We start from the raw sequence: 21,161 nt of genomic DNA, 5'->3' as shown, positions 1-21,161 counted from the left end.
AAACAAAAATTCCACGACTGTGCACCCTCTACACCTAGAGAACTTCTCTCCCACAGTAATTATAAGCAGGATAGGACAGAAGATGCTGCTGTCAATTGGATCTGATGCAATATTGATGTCTTTAAATGCTGTCTACTGCTTTAATCAAAGTCATGGTGTAATAATCAACCTGCGTAATCATGAATGTGCCAAAATTAAAGATGCTCAGGCTTCCTGCTGCCAAGATGCACCGTTCCATAAGCAAATAGAGGACTTGGAGACTCCCATAGTGTCAGTCCTGGCTAATTTCAGAAATATTTGGTGATGCTTTCTTTTGTAAGCATATGTGATAGTTCTAATTTATTGAGATTTTCCATATGGCACGTTTCTGTTCTTTTAGCTATAAACAATCAGGGGATGGCGATCAAAGTAAATGTGGAAATAAAGGAAACAAGTCATTCGAGGTTTCTCACAACAATAAACCAGAAAGTATTTCTTTGTAGCAGAGAAACTACAGGATTTGAACTAAAAGGCATGGATGCCAGTTTTTGGTAGCTTTTCTTCAATGCTGCCTACCTGGTAGTGAGTGGACATTGCTACGGGTCTTGCTGCTGGGTTTCGGGCTCCTGAGAAATCACGGAAAGAAACTCTTCAGGGGTCAGACTTGGGAACCGGGTACTTCATGGCTATGAAGCTCTGCTTTTCTTTATGACTAAAGCTGCTCCCTATTGCCTTCAGAGGGATCACACCCCAACACCATTATATTTAACAGGACTGTAATGAAAAGAGCAAAATACGCTCACATGTATTTTTACCAGCATATTATCTGAATTTCTTTAAAAAACTCCAAACCACACCCTTTGTTCTTATGAGTAAGCAGTTACAGTAAATGAAAGCACCTGCAGACAGGCACTGGCTAGAGGGCACAATTCCGTATTTGTTCCACCTCCAGTCACCTACACATTCTGTGTAACACCAAGTAGAATTTAAGACATCTTTTGGCATTAAAAGACTCCAGAAATCAAGGATTTTTGTATCAACACCATCATAAGAGTGTGTGCATGGAACAGTGCTACCTCCTCCCCCGTCTGTTGGATCCCCCCTAGTCCTACAGACAAACCAGCTTTAACAAGTCATCAATTTTCAGCAGCGTTTCCATATTCTGGCGAGTTAATTTACCGACATGCAACCTGACAAATATTAAAATATAAGTTACAGGATTAAATAAGATTTTATTGTCACATTTAACTGCTTTGTCAGAGATGTACATTTTGCAGGTTTCTGTGCGGAATAAAAATAAAAACGGTAGTTGCCATCTTGTCAATTCTGCTTCCGACAGAGACACGTCTACAGCACCTGAAGCGCAGGTGCCTGCAGCCACCCAGTGCCACCACCACAGCGAGTTCTCTGTTAAATGGATGGATGGCAACACTCCAGGACAAAATGCATCAAGTTAAGGCTAATGAGAATAACGTAAAACAGTTAAAACAGACCACTAGATGTTTAAAGGTGAAAACACTCGATGGAAGAGCGACAATTTTAACACCTCATTTTTTCCAAAGTCATTTTGCTTAATTTAGTACAGGTAAGGAGAGGCTAAAGGGAACAGACTTTTTGCCTACATATACAACACATACTGAAATTTTAGTCTTCTGTAAATCCAATATATTTAAACTTTTAAGCAACTGCTTTGTTCTTCTGGGTGTAAACCTAGGCAGTGGTTATTCACACCTCAAAGTGATAAATGCTTAAGATAACCTCATCTTAAAACATGTATTTTCTCATTTACAGATCAGGGATAAAGTCCAATAATACAACTTCTTAGTGGCACAATTTCACATATTTTGGGCAAGTTAGTATACAAGCAGTATTTAAATAAAAATAAGTGCATCCAAACATGAAATTCTCTAAATATACCACACTTCATTTATCCCAAATGGCAATTTTCTGACAAGAGCTGTAATTCAAATTAAAATAATCATTTACACATTTCATCCAGAGGAAAAGAGGTAATAAACCCAGGGGACTCTCCAAACAATCTTCTCCTACCCTGTCCCCTATTTATTACATAAAATAACTCATCTAGAAGCGTAAATCCAATATTCAGATGCAAATAAAATGCAAGAAGTAGTCTCTGATGCTTGTAATTTGCAGACTCCGAAGTCCAATCACGATGGAATTTACTACTTCTGTCAGTCATTTACTCCTGTATGTGCACTTCGTATTTATGCTAAAATAACAAATGAGACAATAAATGAGGCTAGTGTGGCATAAAGTCGTTGTAAACCCAGCGAAACCAGAATAATTCTATTTATGACATTCATTTGGATGATTTAGCAGTCATCCCACCCCCCCCACACCCTTTACAGAAAAAAAGGCAACCATCATTTTAAGTGATACACACATTCTGCTAGTAAAAAAAGTTGAAACAAACCCCTTCTCTGTTAAAAGAGCATGCTGATAGAAGGTAGACCACATCTATTCCAATCAGGCTTCTCAGAATTATCAAAATTTCTCTGCTTGCAAAGGCCAATTTGGCTTACCGTAGAAAGCTATTTTGAAGGCGGCTGATATATTTATTCCCTTTCAAAAATTAAAATTCAAGGCATGATAGTGCAAGAGGTAAGTTTTGATTTGAGAACATTACTTGTAGACTAACTGTGCTTAGTTACTACATCCCAATTTACTGTCTTAAAGAAAATACGGCAACAAAAGCTAAAGATCTCTATAAATTTCATTTTGCCTAAATTTACCAGTACATCCATGAACCTCATCAGTATTAGTACGACTTGATTATCCTAATGATTCCATTATAAAACTTGCAAAATGTATCACAAGGTGAATAAACCATCTAGTGCAAGTCTTCTACATTTTGTGTGCACAGTAATCCTGTGTAGTTCATTTCCTCCAGGTTAAATCCCCAAAATCTCTCTGAAACAATTGTGGAAAAAAACAGTGTCATGTGGATTTATTTTCCCCCCCTATCAAATCTGAGAAGATTGAGTGTTCCTGGAATCACCATCAGGATGTGCCGAAGGTCGTGAATCCCTTGTCTGTGAGTATTCACTGTCAGAAGACTCCGTAGGTTCAAGCAAATTTTCGTAATCGCTGTCTTCTGATTCGTCAACATTGTCACCGACTGCTCTTTGGGAAGATGGCATGGATGCTCCATTACCAGAATATTTCAATCCTGCATTTGTGGAAACATAACTGGAAGAACCTACTGCTTGAGGTCGAGGCATAAAAACATTGCTTTCTAGCAGACCATGACCGACAGTCCTTTCTTGATTGGTTGCATTGAAATCGGAATAGGGAGGGGGAGGATCAGAGACGTCTGAATCTTCAAGCGTGCAGCCTTCCACAGCAAATCCAGTGTAGGACATTCGTGGAACAAACATAGGTTCCAAGTTGTCTGTTGGCATTTGCCTGCTTAAAATTGCTTGCTGCATTCCTACAAAAGCAAAGAACATTGGTGTACTTAACGTTTACTTTGCAACATGTTTTTACATAGCCTAGCTGTTAGCTACCACACCCACCTGGCCCTTCGCTCTTCTCTCTTCTTTCTGGTGGTTGTTACTAGTGGTTCATCCCTGGCACTGCTTTCAAACTCCTGCATCTGCATCTTTTCCTCTCAGACTCCACTACTCATCTCTGGCAATTCTGATTTTCATACTGATGACGAAGACACTATCCCTAACCATCCTGTCAAAGCTTTCTTATTGCTACATCCTACTCTGAGCTTGACAAAGAATATCTTCCCTAAATTTTGCAGTGCATCCGTGAATCTCATCAGTACTAGCCCAACTTGATTATCCTAGTAACCTAATTTCAAACTGTGTTAAAAAACAAATTAAAATGTAGCATGCTTGCACTTAGTTTATGTGCAGAGTCGTCCTGTACAGTTAATTTCCTCCAGTTTAAGTCCCCTAAAAACAGCTACAGAAGTTTCCATAACCTGTTGCTCTTTCACCTCATCTTCTCTCTGTATTTCTCTGTTCCTTCTCACATCAACAAGTGGCTATATTAGGGCTCATCATGCCTGCTCCTCTCCACCAACCTGTTCCCTCAGTACCAAAAGCTTGACTCCCTTTTGATCAGAGCAACATCAGCTTCTGCTGTTGATATTACACCTTAAAATCACACTTGTATACTTTCTCTTACAATGCCCCTTGTGCTAGGGTACAACCTCATGAGCACTACAGCAGTTACCTTGTCTTTTTCCCCTCAAATTATGATTTTAAAAACCTTCCCTCCCAATGTCTGCGATTAGCCTAGGGGGCTGCTGAGATCCCCATGTATCACGCCCACCTCCTGCTAGCCAGAACATCTCTACTCCCATGGTATCTCATGTTTAGATTGCTAACTGGCTACCAGAGCAAGAACCATCTTCTGAACCCGTGTTTCTCTATGCCTAGCCTGCAATCCACAATCAGGGCTCTTGCACTAGTGCAGCATTTGTAAGGTACATCACTCACTGTACCTGGAAAAGTCAAACACAATCACTGAAATCTGTTCCCTACAAAGAGCCACATGTAATGGGTAACACCACCACTTCTGTGCTCTGACTTGTATTTAAGTTATCGTACAGATAGACACTTGCTAGAAATAAATTTGTCCACTAAGGACAGGGTCTCTTTCCAATCCACGTGGTCTTAATCAAAGCGAGACCAGAACCCACAGATCTGTCTTGCCTTTAAAGAATTCACAGCATCTCTATGTTTCATAACGAATAGACATTAGCATAAGCACTATGAGGATTAAAAAAATAATAGCTGAAGAACTGGTTAAAGAACAATTCAATGGTTAACAGTCACGTCAGAAAGATGCATCAAGATGAAGCTTCCGCAGCTCTGCACCGGAACTATACTTGCATTGACAACCTAAAGGATGGAATTTAATCAGCACATGCTTATTAAAGTTACAGATGGTAGGATGCTAGTAATAGATGCATGTGTAACAGTATCAGAGCAGGAATTTGAAAGTGATCTTAAGTGAGATGATTTGAAAAATAATTTAAGACTGACACGCACAGGAATAATGAACTGCGCAAACTGCAAAATGAGGAACAATTACATCCTTCTGCAGGAAAGAAGCACAGGTTTACTGTTGATTTATGCAAACTATAAATATCAACACACATTAAGTGTGCCCAGCTGTTGAGAAACAGGTAAGTATTATTTCAGTAAGTACTGTAAAGGTTAAGACTGCAACTGCAATACTATATCTAGTTTTGAACGCCACAGTTCAAAATAAGGAAGAACTGGAGAAATTCTACAAAAGAAAAGAACTCATTAAGAGTTCTAGATATCATGACCTAAGAGGAGAGAGAATGGGATAATTAGAGAAGACTGAGAAAACAGTTTCAGTCTTCAAATATACATAAAAGGCTGCTGTGGAGGTAAGCAGAAGACTGCTTAGAGTAGTATAAGTTAGACATGAGGAAAAGCTTCCTTGTTTTTTTAAGCATTGGGAGAGACTTAAGTTTTCAACTGGTTTCTAACTAGTTATTAACCTCCAAATATCTGTCAGAATTGACACTGGTGTATGTAAAGCTGCCTTGCAGCTAGGTGATAAGACAAAATGCTATCAGCTCTACTTACTCTAACACCATACTTCTGGAAAAAGCGAAAAATCAGGGCAGAAGAGTTCCTTTAGTCGAGTCAATGAGATCTCTCTTCAGTAATAAAAAGAGCATATTCCCTCAGCAGCTACATAAGAGCACTCCATTTTTGGTCCACAACATGAGAACTGCAGTGGGAGATCTCCTGGCATCTGGGAAATGCACAGCACTCACTATACCCCAGAACACGCTGCTATGTGTAAAAAATTATTTCAGTGATCCAGCAAGTAAAGTCTCAACTGACTTTTATACTGGAGTGCTAAAGTCATAACCTGTTAACCAAGAGTTTGTAAGAATAACAAGCATTTACACAACACTACTGCAGGAATTGAATCAAATGCTCCCTTTTCCTCCAGCTCAGAGAATGATTAACTGGAACATTTAACTCACTGAAAACAAGGAAATTCTCCCGATATTGAGAAAGCGAGAGAACAGAAGGCCAGCTTCAGTATTTAGCTACTCACATCTAAAAATATTGCAGAGATACAAGCTGCATGTTTTCTTGTTTCAGCCCTCTCACATGATTATCTGCTCTGGCATAAATTTTCAGCCCGGCATTTGCATCTCACTGGTAGTATCTAGAGGCTAGCACCGACTGCTCTTCCTCCTCCTCCCCCATCTTTTGCCATATGGGCTGGGATCAGCTCCAGTCACACTAAATACCCATCTCTACTTCTCGCTAGCTCGCGTAGTAGCATTTCCCTGGCTGTTTCATCTACAGCCAAGCAGGAAACAGCCGTGACTCATGCCACTTCCATCTTTCAAATGGTCTGCGGCTGATGCTGGCTCTTTATTTTATCTTTGAGGTTCAGAGAAGGAAGAACCTGGGCTGCCAGATCAAGCTTTTCTCTAAAATGTTCATGTGATAACAGTACCTTGCTGCCTGAGAAAATAAAAAGTCATAACAGCAGAGGGGCCTATTGCAGAGTTTAGCATGTTAACCCATCCAAGCCATCTTTTCGTCTCAGACACAGCTTCAGATAACAAGACACACACATAGTAAAAACTATCTTGTAGCTAAAATTACAAACTTTAGTTATTCGCTTATTTCAAAACACAGAAAAAAGTAGTAGAGTTTGCTGAAATACATAATTTGCTTATGAATAGGTTTTTTAAAAAAGTATTAATTTCCATTTGCCCAGTCTCTGATTCTACTCTCTACCTTCAGTCTTTCCTTACACTCACAAATTAAATTAGATCAGCAGTATCTCCTTGGAAAGGCTCAAGCTCTTCACAAAACCTCTCTACTGCTAAGCAAAAGTCTCCAGAACCCACATGTGATTTTGAAGAAGGAGGGACAGTGTGGCAACCAGCCAAGTATGCTCACACAATAAGTCTCACCCATTCAGAAAATTATGGAGCAGCAAAATATAGATGAACACACACCTGTTACTGGCTTTCCCTACCAGTCTTAAATACATACTATGGTCACTTGTACTATTAATACAGAATGCAGAACTGACCCAATAAAAACATGGATTTTTAATAGGACTTATTTGCACCATGGAAACTTAAACTCAATCAGCTCAATATAGGCCTTCAAAACACAGCAGAAGTAATTTCTGCTTTCAGAGCTTCACTACAAATAGAAGACTGTTATGCTTGTGTTACCTTGAATAAATCAAAGGATTACTTGATTCAGCTTCCCCCCAAATTAATCCCCCAAAGAGACTGCAAGATGGGCAGTATTTCAGTAGCTTCATGGAATTAAAACTATTACAGATTGAAATTCATACCAGTGATGATCTGGTACTTGAAATAGGTAGGCAAATTCCAACAATATTTTGCATTTAAATAATTTCTTCCACTTTCTAGCAGGCACTCCTGAAGATAGGAATGACCTCAAAATGGAGAAAATACAGAAAATGCTGACTAAACTAGGATTCAGCAACTATGAAGCAGAAGAGGGAGAAGGAAAAAATATGGATGGTCTCCTCTAAGTGAGTGGTGAAAAACCTTGTACATTCACTGAAAGCTACAAGGTCAAAAATCATCCAGACAACACTGCTGATTATCTATGCCAATGTTCATCACCTAAGCACTCGTTTTACTTCAGCCAGTTTGTCTCCAAACTGAACTCTGACTTAACTGGTGCTGGGCTTGTATTTGGAAACAGGGTTGGGCAGTGGGAAAAGGAATGAAGATTTCAAAAAACCCACTGACAGCTACTGGCCTATAAGACAGTACCCTGTTTCTGTGTAATACTTCAAGAGGAATCTCTCCACTGTTTAGATTTGCTTTTTCCATTCCTGGCTTTGCTCCACTTTTCCTTTTCTACAGATGATCTTTTCCAGTGTTATTTCCAGAACTGACTTCCTCGTTCTTTCTCTACAGCCTTGTCTCTCTCCTGTGTTTTAAAGTTTGCTAATGTTGGATGACTCCTACAGAAATATCTGCAGTACACACACTTTCACAGGTATCATTCAATGTAAATCCACCACACACCATTCCCAACGTTATTTTTTTTCTTTTGCTATGAGTTATCAAGAATACAACTTAAAATAATTCCACTTTGTCCTTACAGCATCTGCTGCTTCTGAAACAAAAAAATTTAAAAGGCAACTTACTTATTTCTTGTTCTTTTTCATTCTTCTTTTGTGCGATTTGCCTTTTCAACTTGTTTACATCAGCTTGAAAAGATTCAACAACACGTTCACTTTTTTCTACATCTATACATACTGCCTAGGAGAAAAACATAAGATATTCTAAGATTTTGCAAAAATACACGAAGGACTTTCATTACAACATTAATAAAGCCAATACCAGACAAGAAGCCATTAAATGCTCAATACTAAGAGCAGGAGTTAACTGTATCAGAGCATAATATCCCACTTGGAGATCATTTTCTTTACTGGCTGTTGCCAGTTCTCAACTGTTGCATGATAGGAAAAGCATTCCCACATAACACATCATTACAGGCAGATTTGTAATAAAATCCAAAATTAGTTCTTCCTGCTTGGAAAAGATTTTTTTTTTCTAAATATCTGTTGTTAGCACAATAATGATACTACAGTAGAATGATTTGAACATGCAGCATGAAGGTGCATACTTCTTGTACCAGACCAAATTCAAACATAGCTATGAAGCAGCTGACTCAAGCCAACTGTCCTGAGCTGATCTCCTAACTGATACCTCCATTAAATAAACAAGACCCACAGATTTTTTCAATAAGATTTCCCTATACTGGTTAGGAAATGAATGTGAAATTTTCACAGAAGGATCTCAGTTTAAAAACAGTTCTGAATAATATTGATTTCTTTTTTGATCTAAACATGTTATACTGGATATTGTTTACTCCTTCAAAAATTATTAACCATCATCATTAAACATGATCAGTTTTGAAGAGTACACAACTCTAAAAGCACTGATGAGTCTTAATCAGTAAGTCAATAGTCATTTACCGTTTCTTCTCTAAAAGGTTACTGTTAGTGATCTTACAGAGTTGAAAAAACATTAGCTATGCTTACAGTTCTGTATTTATTTTTTTAGAAGCTGATAAAGTTTAAACCCTCCCAACTAACTGGTGAATAATGCAAATACACATGCATCAGCTGCTCTATCATATAACTTATTTCCAGCCCCATAACATTCTCTGTGAAAGTCACCGTAAAGATTAAAGTTCCTCAGGTTAGGTAACACCTAAGTTACTTACTCTGTAAACAATGTACAGGAGCATGATTTACATGGTGAAATATAACCAAGTCATAGTTTTAACAGGTAGGAAGACAACTCCCTGATGATGCTACATTTTCCATTTTTCTAGACACTAATTCGAACGAGAACAAGAGCACGAAGGGATATACGCGCCCTTGGCAAAAACAGTGTTACAGAATCATACCATTAGCTAATGGGATAGACCTCTGAAAACAAACGTTCACGTCTCCTGAAGCCAGCACAAAAGCTGTCTGCCTTCTCCTTGCACGTTACCCACCTTACAAGGCAGTCTGGAAAGTAGCAACTTCCACCGAGAAATAGTTCTCCTGCACAAGGAGGGGCAGGGGATGGCTGGAGCCAGCACTGCCTTGTTCTCTGCTCTACTTGCCAACCAGCAAGGCCAAGCTGGAGCAGAGACAACAAATCCCTCTGGGGCAGGTGTAAGGGGAAAGCCTGGCAATAAGCTGGGACTACAGCACAATTAGCAGATGTGTGTGCTCCTGAGGCAGCACAGCTAGGCTGCTCTTCACACAGGACAAGCTGCGAATTGACAAGCTTACATTTAGTAGATTTGACACTCAAGGCACTTTCAGATGCTTTGCCACGTTTGGAGCAGGATTCACTCATGCTCTACACAAAACATTCACAAGTTTTAACTAACAGATGGAGCTCTTTGCTGCATGCTACATACCAAGAGCCAGGAGTCATTTTTAAACTCACACAGGCAAGCCTTTAAACTTGTGCAAATCTCTACAGCCTTCAGCAAGGCTTTCCTTCAACACATACTCTTAAAAATAGCTAACGTCTCCCAGAAATCACTAAGCATTAAATCATTCTTACTTGCAAAAGAGAAAGAATTGATGGTATTTGCATCAACCACTTTTACAGCATCCACTGCAAATGCACACATTAAATTAATAATGAAATGTGCCAGTTTCTAAGTCAGACTTATTTTCCTACAGTTCATGATAAATGGTTTATGAGCTCTAAAAATCTCCATCTCCTCCACTCCTGGTTTAACCAAAGGACAAAAGATGCCAATAATGACCAATATTAAGTAAAGGAAATTACCTGTACTTTTTCCTGAAGTGCATTATAAACCTGATATATAGCCCTGATGTCCTTCATCACTCCGTCTTTGTCAAAAAAATCAGTACTAAAAACAAAAGCAGAAATCGTTAGTTAAAAATGACAACACAAGTAGCTCATGCTGTCTTTGAATTGCTGTTAAGCAGTCTATCACTATGCTTCTAAAATGTATTTTATATTGCTAAAAACATATCATACTCTCAAGAACCAAAATTTGGACAGCAGCATATTGAATACCAAAATTCCTTCTGGAACAATAAAGTCCCATTTGAATGAGATTAAACTTGTGCAGAAATCTTTAAGCTTGTATAATTTTATTGTTAACAGTCAGAAGAGTTACTTTGCATTTACAGCATTTAATTAAAATTATTTAAGAAAAACAACAAGACTTCAACACTTCCAAGTCAGAGTTCAAGTTTTAAACCAAGCTTGCACAGAGAATCCCTTGAGGGGGGTGGAAATCAAGTAAGAAACTTCCAGCCAGAAGGCCCACAGCACCAACTGGCCACACCAACTCTGCTTTTCTGATTACTGCACCATGTCCTCTTTGTTCTTCTGAAAGAATCAATTCTAAGCAGGAAAAAAGCACACTAAAAACTGACCGTTCTCCTCTAGAACTAGTTTTTTCCTGCTTGAAATGCTTATTTGCAGTATTCCTTGGAAGCTACAGAACAGAGAGCCTGATGACTGTTCTTCACCTGCAAATGAAAAATCCTTACCCGTGTTCCTTAATAACTTTGGCATAATTCTGAGAAGTATTTGGCACTGAAGAGACTTTGTATTCCTGTTGACTAGTGTTGCCTAGATTAGGAATAGTAAGTGACACCCTTTGATTATACCTGTAGAGAAAGTTTAGAAAGACTTATTTCAGATTCAAAAGATTATGTACAATAGCCCTGATATTACCCCATCTCTGATGATCAAAACTCATCTAGTTTTAAAGCTTCTGCATTAGGTTTATTATAAAAGCTTCTAAGTATTAGAAATTGGGTTCAAAATAAATAAATGCACGATCAAAAACTCCCTTAAGATGGACCTACCTCTGTACCTCTTAGAACCTTTTAATTGTTCATTCAAACTACCAGACACAAGAGGAGTGAAGTTACATTCAGGCTTATTATAAGAAACATGGTACTGACATCTGATATCCCTCAAAAGATATTTTTTTTCTGTCTGAAGACTTAAAGACTGAAAAGAACTTTTGCTCGTCCCAATACTTTTGTTTATAAATTATTTGCACAGAAAAAAAAGCTGTCATCAATCAATCGTACACTAAGACACTTGACAAACATAAAGCTTTCTTTACACATAAACTGCACAAACTTCAAAATAGTTTAGAGTATAAAGAACAGCAATAAGGAGCAGAACAAAAAATGAGGATTGGTTCATACACAGAGATTGCTTACCTTCGGTTTGGTCTAAAAAGCACATATTCTAAAGCATGCGTTGAGTTATTTGCAGTGGAAATGAAGCTGAAGAGAAGGAAGACAAGATCAGGCACTCCAAGAATGTGTGTCAGCTGTTTATGAATGATGTGCTCTCTGTAAGACATTTGCTGCTGAGTGTTTCTCCTAAATCGGTACCATCCAATAACGTTCTGTAATCAAAGTACATCAGAAAAAACCCAAAGTATTAACAGAGCTACAGATTTACCTTCTGATAATAAAGTTACTAAATCTGTGGTATCACATGAGTTAACCAATAGCTTTATTACAACAAAATCAGACTGAATTACTAGAGGCTGGCATCTATTAAATTACCCCAAACAAGTGCCATCCTGTTACAACTAAGCTACCAATTGCTCAACCTTATTGTGCTACAAACACCTGTGTGTCCTCAGTGGCATTCAAGATCCCACTTCCAATATACTTCAATTGTTTAATTTTAGCAACAAACCTTGGAGCGTCTTCAAATTATTTGAGCTGTTTTCAAACACAGCAGATGTGGGTTTTCTTAAGCCTAAATATTTCAACCGCCTATTCACTTGTATTGATTTGTAAGACATTTTGGGGCTTCATAAACATATTTGCAAATTCATGTCTGTTCATGAGACATATGGGATTAATCTGCTGTGCACAAGAAAATTATCTCATTGTGTATTGAATTGTGAAAGATTCATATGTACATCAGATAAGACCCATTCTAATTCAATTATTATTTTGAATGCAACATGCATTAAACTCCTTTATTTCATGTAAACTAACATTTAATTTAAGAGATTAACGAAGAATGACACATCATTAACAATTTGGTTTAGGAAGAGTCCCAGGAATAGGCACGATCATGCAGTGATGCGTTAAGGCTGCATGAATACATTCAGTGGAATAGATCAGATTCTACATATTAAACAATATGACTCCTGTGTTAGACGAAAAAAAGTGGAAGTACTGGTTTTAGCTTTTTGCACTAAATCTGCACAATTACTTAAGTCTGAATGTAATAAAATGTGCTTAGTTTGCTAACAGAAGAGAATACAAGACTCTCTTGGTTCCCGGACCAAGAGAGTCTTGTATTCTCTTTTTTTTTTTTTCTTTGTTGATATTATGACAATTAAGGTAATTAAATCTGTGGTGCCTTAGTCACATGACACTTGCAAGTTCTAATTTCTCCAGTTTTGCCTGTTTCCCACCACAAATAACACATCTTGCTAGAGTCTCCCTGCAAAGGTGGTCCTAACAAAACAAAATAGAACTGAAAACTAGTGGGAGACAAACATTTTTTAATTATGTTTTTTTGTCTTGTCTCCTGAAGGGGAACTTAATATGCCCTGTAGTGTTCTAGAGTAGAGTTATGGGGTTACAGAATTCAGGATCTGAGACTGGAAACTCACTCCATCATCAGCATAAAGAGACACATGTCTGTATGTATAAATATACACACAAACCACCTATGTACTCAGCATAAATACGTTAGTATACATAGAGGACTATTTTGAGAGCATTTGCTGGAAGAAACAGGAAAAAAAAAGCATTACAATCATCAATGTTGCAGAAGGTGCATGGATTTAGGATTTGCTACCCTAAAGATCCCTCCTCAGTGTACAAGCCTTGCCTGTAAGCAAAAGCCCACAGCTCAGGTGGGTAAGGTGACCCAAAAGTAAAGACTGCAAATTCAACTGGCAATTGAGCAACTGCCATCACACACTTTGAACGCTGATGATCAATTCACACAGCAGCCATTTTTACTCGGAGTAGTCCAAGTTACACTCGAGCTGCCCGTGAAGGACAGAAATCCCCAAAACTCAAGAGGCAGTGCCTTGACAGTTGGCTGTGCTACTGGTGAAATGCAGCCAGCAGTGCCACACGCAGGTGAAGTGACACTGCTTTGCTGCTGCTTTGTAAAAGTCAAAACAAGACAAAAGGTCCTCCATTGTACTAGCTCTGGCGCTAACCAGACCTCGTGAACCAAATTCATGGACTAGTGATGGTTTCCTGCTAGGTCTAATGAGGTCCACAGTTGCCACAAATTGAACCATGCAAGCCAGTCATCTGTCTTTGTGCCAGAGCAAGCTGACTGGTGGATTCCCTTTGCTACAATAGGCACCACACCTTCAGCTCTTCAGCTCTGCTCTTTGATGTATTAGCTCATGAGAACTTCTGATTCAATTACTTGATAATTAGAAAGATAGCTCACAAGTATGGAACGAGATGAAACATTGAAAAAAAAAGTTTTGACTCTTCTCAAAAAAACTACTAAAAGTTAATATTCTTAATAGTAGTTGTGCTACTAACAACATATGTATGACAAAGCTAGGACAACACACCTGACACAACCAATAGAACAGTTTTTCCAGTTTAAAACAGCGCAAAAATTCAATTACAAGGCTGCATCATTACAACTCTTTCACATGAACTCTTTAGAACAGAATTACGTATTAGCTAAATTTTTGTTGGTTGCAGCAGCAGAGTACACAATCATGATGCTACACGTTTAGCTCAGAAATTTGAGTGGGTTAATACCAGCCCTTCACTTTTGGAGGCCAAAACTTAAATCCTTTGCATTTCTTCAGGGTATTTAGACATTGTCCCCAATTTAATCTAAGTACCATAAACCCACCAACTTCAGTACAGGATAAGCCTTGGGTCAAAGCAAAACATCAGATTTGTGAACCAAAATATTTCTTCTAATTAATTACCTTTGTTTGTTTTCCAAAACTGCTCTAATTATAGCCTCTAATGACTAGGACAGGAGGAAAAGATAGAAAAACTTACTTTTCTTCGGTCTTTAAGAATCCTGTCCAAACTCTCCTCATTAACCTTGCCTGCATAGTCATAAAAGCTAGAACAAAAAGGAAGAGAGAAAGGTAGGTACACAGTTTACACACACATTATACATAAAAAATTCATACTTTGAGTGTTCTTCAAATAGATGGCACTCTATACATTTCAAAGCAACTTCTACAGTTTTACCTTTAACAACACAGGTCAGTATTCCTACCACCACCCACCTAGGGTGTGACTGCACACCTAACAGACAGGTGGTTGCTTATGGAAGAAGGTGCAGAGCATTTAAATTAGATGTATGAGACTTAGCTGGTGTGAAAATTCTAACCACTTTTAAACCACTACTAATGAAATACAAGATGTCTGTCATTATTAGTTTTAAAATGCTTTCATTGTGCACATTAGTTTGCTGCCTAGTATTTCACTGGCAGCCCCTACAACAAGGGGTATGTAGAAAAATGGACTGTGTAATTTTATTTTGACCAGCATTCTGTAAAACCCTGCTTTGATAATAAAAGTCCTCGAAGAAAGAAGAAAGGAAAGCAGGGCTATTTTACATGCAACTACAAATCAATTTCTTGAGCTCCAGTCCTGCAATTAGACTCACATGATTGGACCCTTGAAGCCAAAACAGTTATATTGAGGTCAGCAAGAATCCAAAGTATCACAGTCCTTCCACATGGCTCTGCTTACAGAATCGAGGCCCAAACCCTGACATGTTGTTATTTTGAGGACACAACAGATTTAAGAATTTATAAATCTATCTACACAGATATTTAAAAATTTATAAACCTGTCTGCACAGACAGGTTTATAAATTCAAGTAGATCACACTTCATGATAAAATGAAAAACATTTGGAAATAGATTCCTCCTTGACTTACCTGCCAAGTCCTTAGTCTCTTTCAAGAGCTGATATCACTAACCCCTAAAGCAGTGCAGGAAAACACTGTTTTTAGAGGTCTATGATCTCAACTCTTGTGTGTAGGGGTAAAACAACCAACAAAACCAGAAAATCCTGAGCTCAGTACTTGGTTGGTAAATAAGGGTGGAAATAAAATTTGTTTTAAGATGCAACTTTTTGTAACTATTAAGACCACAACTAATTACTAATTTGAGAGACTACATATTTGCATAATCTTTTCAATTCATGTTCACAATATTTTCACATTCTTGTAAATAGCAGATATCCAATTCTTTCTATGCTTTATAATAATTTTATTATGGGATGGGCAACTAGTATGTAACAAAACATTTTCATTTGAAAACTGCAGACAGATAAATCAGTCCTTTTAAAATCCTTGCTTCTTATTCAGCTCCCACGTGTTGGTAAAAGCACAGGAACCAGGCCTGCTATACTCAACATCAGCAGGGCCAGCTTAGAAGACTACAGAGCAGATGAGCAACAGGCCTCTTAGACTGGCTGCCCTGAAGTCAAAAGGATAAGGTAGAATGCCCCAAAAATCAGCATCTGCTGCAGCTAACAGAACAGAGAAACCAACAGTATGCTCTGCTACTGAGAAAAGCTGTATGAGCTGTGAGAGTTTTCCCCTGTGCTCTGGAGTAAATAAATTCAGCAGTGTTCTTGTGCAGAAAGCATGCAGTGAAGTACAGACTTCTTCCCCTTCCTCCATCAGCTCAGTTACTAACAATCAATTTCTTGACTGGGGAGCAGCAGTAAACGTGATCGGTTTTGATATATGCTGCACAAAGCATCGCTGGGAACCAGAGAGAATCTGCTAGACACTGGGATGTTATCTTCATGTGTAGAGTCTCTAGCATTTAAATCACTGGGTTAAGAGTACCCTCTCTGTAATTATCAGATAGCAAGCGAGAGACTGCAGCTCTTCTCTCCAACGTACCCAACGTCAATCATACGTCCAAGGTACTGTGTCGTCTTAATCAGCTGGAAATTTCTACATAAAGAGGAGATTAATTGGGAATTCCTTCTAAAAAGGAATTTCTAGACAGCAGTTTAGAAGCCATCACTGTATAACAAGTGAAGACTACAGAGAAAAGCTACATGTAGATGGAGGCTGCTAAATAGAATATATTAGACCTATATTTAAGTTCTGGAGTACAGGAGATCAGAAGACAAAAATACTAGCAAGCTGAAAGTTTCAGAATAATTAGTATGAGTCAGTACAACTAACTACAAACCAACTTTTTAACCCAGCAAGTTACTAAGGTTAGGACACACAAGGTGTTCTGTGACCCACCAGACCCAAGCAGAGCTGACCTAATACAATAATTTAAACTGGTTTTGATAGTCATCCTAATTATCAGAGTGATATGATTTGATCTGACTTCTATCCTACCGCCACTAACTACCTGAGTTGGAAATTAAAAAACAGAGATAAATAAGCCTGTACTAGCTCCCTTGGCACCCTCTCTAACCTAGGGTAAGGGCTACTGAAACTGTAAACTCATTCTCACGGTTGGTGCCATCTACGTGCACTTCTGTATTATCACAAGATGAGCAAACAATGCAAGCACTGGTAGGTACATTTGCAATTCTAATATATTTCAGGGAGCTACCTATTTTTTCATTCTGCAGCCAACACAGGAAGACAACAGAAAATGCTTACCTAAAGAGTTTGGAACAAGGCTCATGGTTATGGATTTCTGCAACAACAAACAAACAAAGAGACATATGTCCAACAGCTCAAGGTAAAGAGAAATTACAGTGGCATATCTTGGATGAACTTTCCACATCAGGGCTACTGAGCAAATAAACATTTGTGTCAGACCACACACTGCCCTTCATGTCTCAACAACACTTGATGACACAGCACCTGGAAAACCAGCTTCTCTAATCTGCCATTTTACAGAGGAAAATGTATTAGCAAGAAGCAAGGCATACACTTGCTCAGATACAAACTTTTGGTCCTATTTTATAGTCTAACCTCCTCAAAGGCACTTATGATTTTTTTTTCTTTCATTTTGATAAACTTTTCCACAACAGTTTACTTGCATTCATACACACTCTTTATTACCGCAGCAATGAATTAAAAAAAAAGGAATGGGGACGTGAATCACTGAAAAGTTATACACTGGAATATTTAAAGAGGCAAGGCAAATAGAAACTATGATGAGAAAAGAGGTGGAATGCCACTCCAAAACAGATAGCCGCAGTTTATAATTTTGTTAAATGAAGTGTTAAAAAGTTGAAGAGGTTGTAATAAATGCTAAGATGCTTATTTAAACAGCAAAGGTTATAACATGTCAGTAATCTCAGAGAAGAGTGAGAAAAGAGCAAAAATCCAATCTACGTTATCTCTAACACCAAGCATGACTTACTTTTTTGTGGTGTTTAGTACTTTAAAGTTCTCTGACTTTTTACCAAATACAGTTTATCATTTCTTCATATTATTATACCTTGATCACATAACTTTTGTCTGAAACTGTATTTGCTCAGGCTGAATAGAACTTCTGTAGCAACAGTATTTCAAGCTCCTGTATCAGAACCCCACTGGAAGGTTTAGCAACAACTTTGTTTAGACTCTTCCTTCCTGGAGGGTGACTCACCACCTGCTGTTCTGAAAGCCACAGGCTGCTCATGATTGCCATCTCAGCAGAGTCAGAATCAGATCACAATTCCCAAGAACAACAGACTACACACATTAGCATCTCAGCATATTTAGCCACTATCAAAACAAGGCCCTGAACATCCACGGCAGGCATACTGCCTGAAATCGGACATTTTCACTGGTAAAACTCCTCATGATGCGCCCGTTAAGTTACTGACATTATTTGGAATTGTTTAAAAGTCTATCAACCCTGTTTTCACACTGGCATATAGGATTCTGTGGAAACGAGCTGCTACATAAAGCCAGTGAGTGTAATTATTCCAGCTTAGACCAATGCTTTCCAGCAAATATATTGACTACAATGGCTGAGAATACATACTTGAGTCTTGGGTTGTTACATTGCTACACGGACCTCATCATTTGAAAAACAAGAAGCAACAAGCCTACTGCTCAGAACTAAATTCTAAATTTAAGTTTTACACAGTGCCTTATTTATATATATATGTGTGTGTGTGTATATATATATATATATATAGTACCTACACTATATATACACACACATATACTCAAACACCATCACTAAGCTTTGAGACAGCAGACACATAAGAATGTTAAATTCATCTGTGACAACAGTGCCACAAAACTGTCAATGTCAGTTCATGAGTTGAACTGGGAGATCAAGAGTTAATATCGATGAATAAATATTGAAGTAAAAATTTGGTAAACAAAAAAAAATATCCAGAAGATCTCCAGGAGCGTGTAATTTCCCCTTTCAGAAAATAACTGTCACCAAGAATGTGACAAAAGAGTTATCTAAAAAGGGAATAATTTTTAACACCACAAACACTTGGTTTATGAAACTACGCCGAGACCGCAGTTGGTGACATTACTGTATTACACTGTCAACAATAAGATCAGTTACCACTGAATAGTAATGTCTAGTTTTCTCTGAACAGACACAGCTATCAGCTGCCTGCCTTTATACAATACTTTGACAGTGATTATACACACAAAAAATCCTATGCCTTTATTTTTTGTAATTTAGCTCAACTGACACTTCACAGAGTCAATTTATCACCCATATTTTCTTAGGAATAACCAGAACAGGAAACTACTTAACCTTATGGATTCTTGCCTACACAACCATCACTACTTCAAGGCAGCAAGTATCATGAGATGCAACGCAGTACACACTTTTGCAGATTCTTAGTTCTGTATCAGGATAACATTTGGGAGTCAATCACAAGATGTTTGTCTATTAGCTAAGCTTTATGCAGACTCTGCTATGTCATCTGAAATCAGATCCACAAAGCCAGGTACGTACACATTCAGGTTTTTTAAAGAGGGTTTAGATGCATTTTAACATCAGGTTACATACATGTAAACAAAAAAGGCATTTTTTTGCAGGGGTTTCCTATTTGTTATAAACCATAGAGCTAAAAACATGCAACAGCTTCTCACTTGTGTATAAAAATATCTACTTCAACCAACAACACTTAACAGCAAAATCTTAGATCTCCTTTCACTTTTCACAACAACAACAAATCAGCTGTACAGTCCCTCTGCTTATTAATCAAGTAAACTGTTTGACAAACGCTGCTTGGGAAACCTTGCTGTGACAGTTTATGATGTCATCATCTATCAGCCGTCCATCCAAACCTTCTACTGGAAATGTAGCCCCTTTCAGTATTAACAAATCAAGCAACTCATTTATTTTGAGCATATGCTTGTATTTAGGCAATGACATCAAGCTGGAAACTACCTGCAGGACCAAAGCCAAATAAATCATATCTCCATCATGAAATGCAGGTAAATGTCTTCAAGGAACAATCTTTTCTCACAAAAAGAGATGCATAAAACCCCCATAATCTAGCAAAGGATTGATTCTTTTCCACACATCTCAACCACAAGCACACAAATACTATAGCAAATGTGATTCTGAAAGACCGGAACACCTTGTGTTGGTCTCACAAGTGAGGTAATTCTTACTGAAATGTTGCACTGAAAATTGAAAAACTGAGCAGTACTTCTTTCAGAATTACTCAAAGTTCTGTTACTTACCAATCACTTGTAGAAATTCAGTATTGCTGATCTGTGAATCACTAATGCTAAAGGTCTCTTCTTGTCTCACCTCTCCTAGCAGAAATCCCTCCTACAATTTTAAAGGAAAAAAGAAAGACTAAAAAAAGAAAAAAAAAACCACTATATAGTCACTTACTGTAACTTTCTTAGATTAAATGGAAGAATTAAACCAAAGATTTAGTTTGAAATACATATCCGAGCTGCACTAAGCCCTTAAGTTTACCGAGATAAATTTTTTGATTTACCAACACCCTTTCACAACAGGAACAGGTTGTCTGAAAATAATATTCTACCAAAAAGCTTTTGCGGGTAACACAAAATTCATACAAGGCAAACACAGATTACGTAAAGGAGTGCTCTGCCTCCAGTCCCAGCTATGCAGGCAGATGGTGGATGAGGAGGAGGCCTGTTCTACCAAAGCTAACGGGAAGTGGAGTTTACATCTGCAGAGGTTTACTCATTTACATATGGAGATTGCACTGGACCTTGAACAACACCAGGGATCATAAAACTCAGAAGGTAATTTAAAGTCATCTCTTATTGTCCATCCCCGCCCAAAATGAGGAAGGAGAAGAAGCAGAATCAGGTGCTTTTCGCACAAGCACGGAAACGGCGATGCATCGTTTCCTGGTGCAGAGATACCGGAGCACGCCCAGACCAGAATTTTGTCAACAAAACGGAGGGACTGAGGAACACCCCCGGTTCTGCACCGTAACCGGGGTTAGTTACCGGTGCTGGAAAGCCAGCGTTACTGCAGCGTACACCCACACTCCCGCAGCTTTTAAACACAAGTTTTCTACCTCCAACCGATTTCCTGCGTGGCGGGGTGCGGCTCCCGGCGCCCCACACCCAGCCCTGCGATGCCCCACAGGCGCACGGCGGCCGACGGCCCTACCAGCAGCGGGACCCAGCGGCTCTGCCAGCCACCCCCTCCCAAGCCAGGGCCGGGCGATGGCCCAGCGGCCCCCACAACCACCTCTGCCAGC

General features: G+C 38.6%; 2 protein-coding genes across 2 annotated transcripts in view; one reads left to right on the top strand and one right to left on the bottom strand.

Moving 5' to 3' along the window:
• Nucleotides 1-1,191: 1,191 nt before the first annotated feature.
• ABRAXAS2 (abraxas 2, BRISC complex subunit) lies at nt 1,192-20,709 on the bottom strand. Its single transcript, XM_026851561.1, has 9 exons — nt 20,641-20,709; nt 20,155-20,245; nt 17,152-17,188; nt 14,554-14,620; nt 11,749-11,939; nt 11,062-11,181; nt 10,325-10,409; nt 8,167-8,281; nt 1,192-3,430 (listed from the first exon to the last, which is right to left on the bottom strand). The coding sequence occupies exons 1-9, from the start codon at nt 20,707-20,709 to the stop codon at nt 2,964-2,966; spliced, it is 1,242 nt and encodes a 413-aa protein (XP_026707362.1). The 3' UTR covers nt 1,192-2,963.
• An 81-nt stretch (nt 20,710-20,790) lies between these two features.
• Nucleotides 20,791-21,161, top strand: part of EEF1AKMT2 (EEF1A lysine methyltransferase 2) — a 7,655-nt gene continuing 7,284 nt past the window's right edge. Inside the window, exon 1 of the mRNA XM_026851560.1 lies at nt 20,791-20,895. Within this exon, the coding sequence (XP_026707361.1) occupies nt 20,791-20,895 (105 nt within the window). The remainder of the gene's footprint in view (nt 20,896-21,161) is intronic.

The sequence above is a fragment of the Athene cunicularia genome (assembly GCF_003259725.1).
Source record: "Athene cunicularia isolate RWA chromosome 6 unlocalized genomic scaffold, athCun1 chr6_part1, whole genome shotgun sequence".
NCBI lineage: Eukaryota > Metazoa > Chordata > Aves > Strigiformes > Strigidae > Athene > Athene cunicularia.
This window is presented reverse-complemented; position numbering and strand designations above follow the sequence as displayed.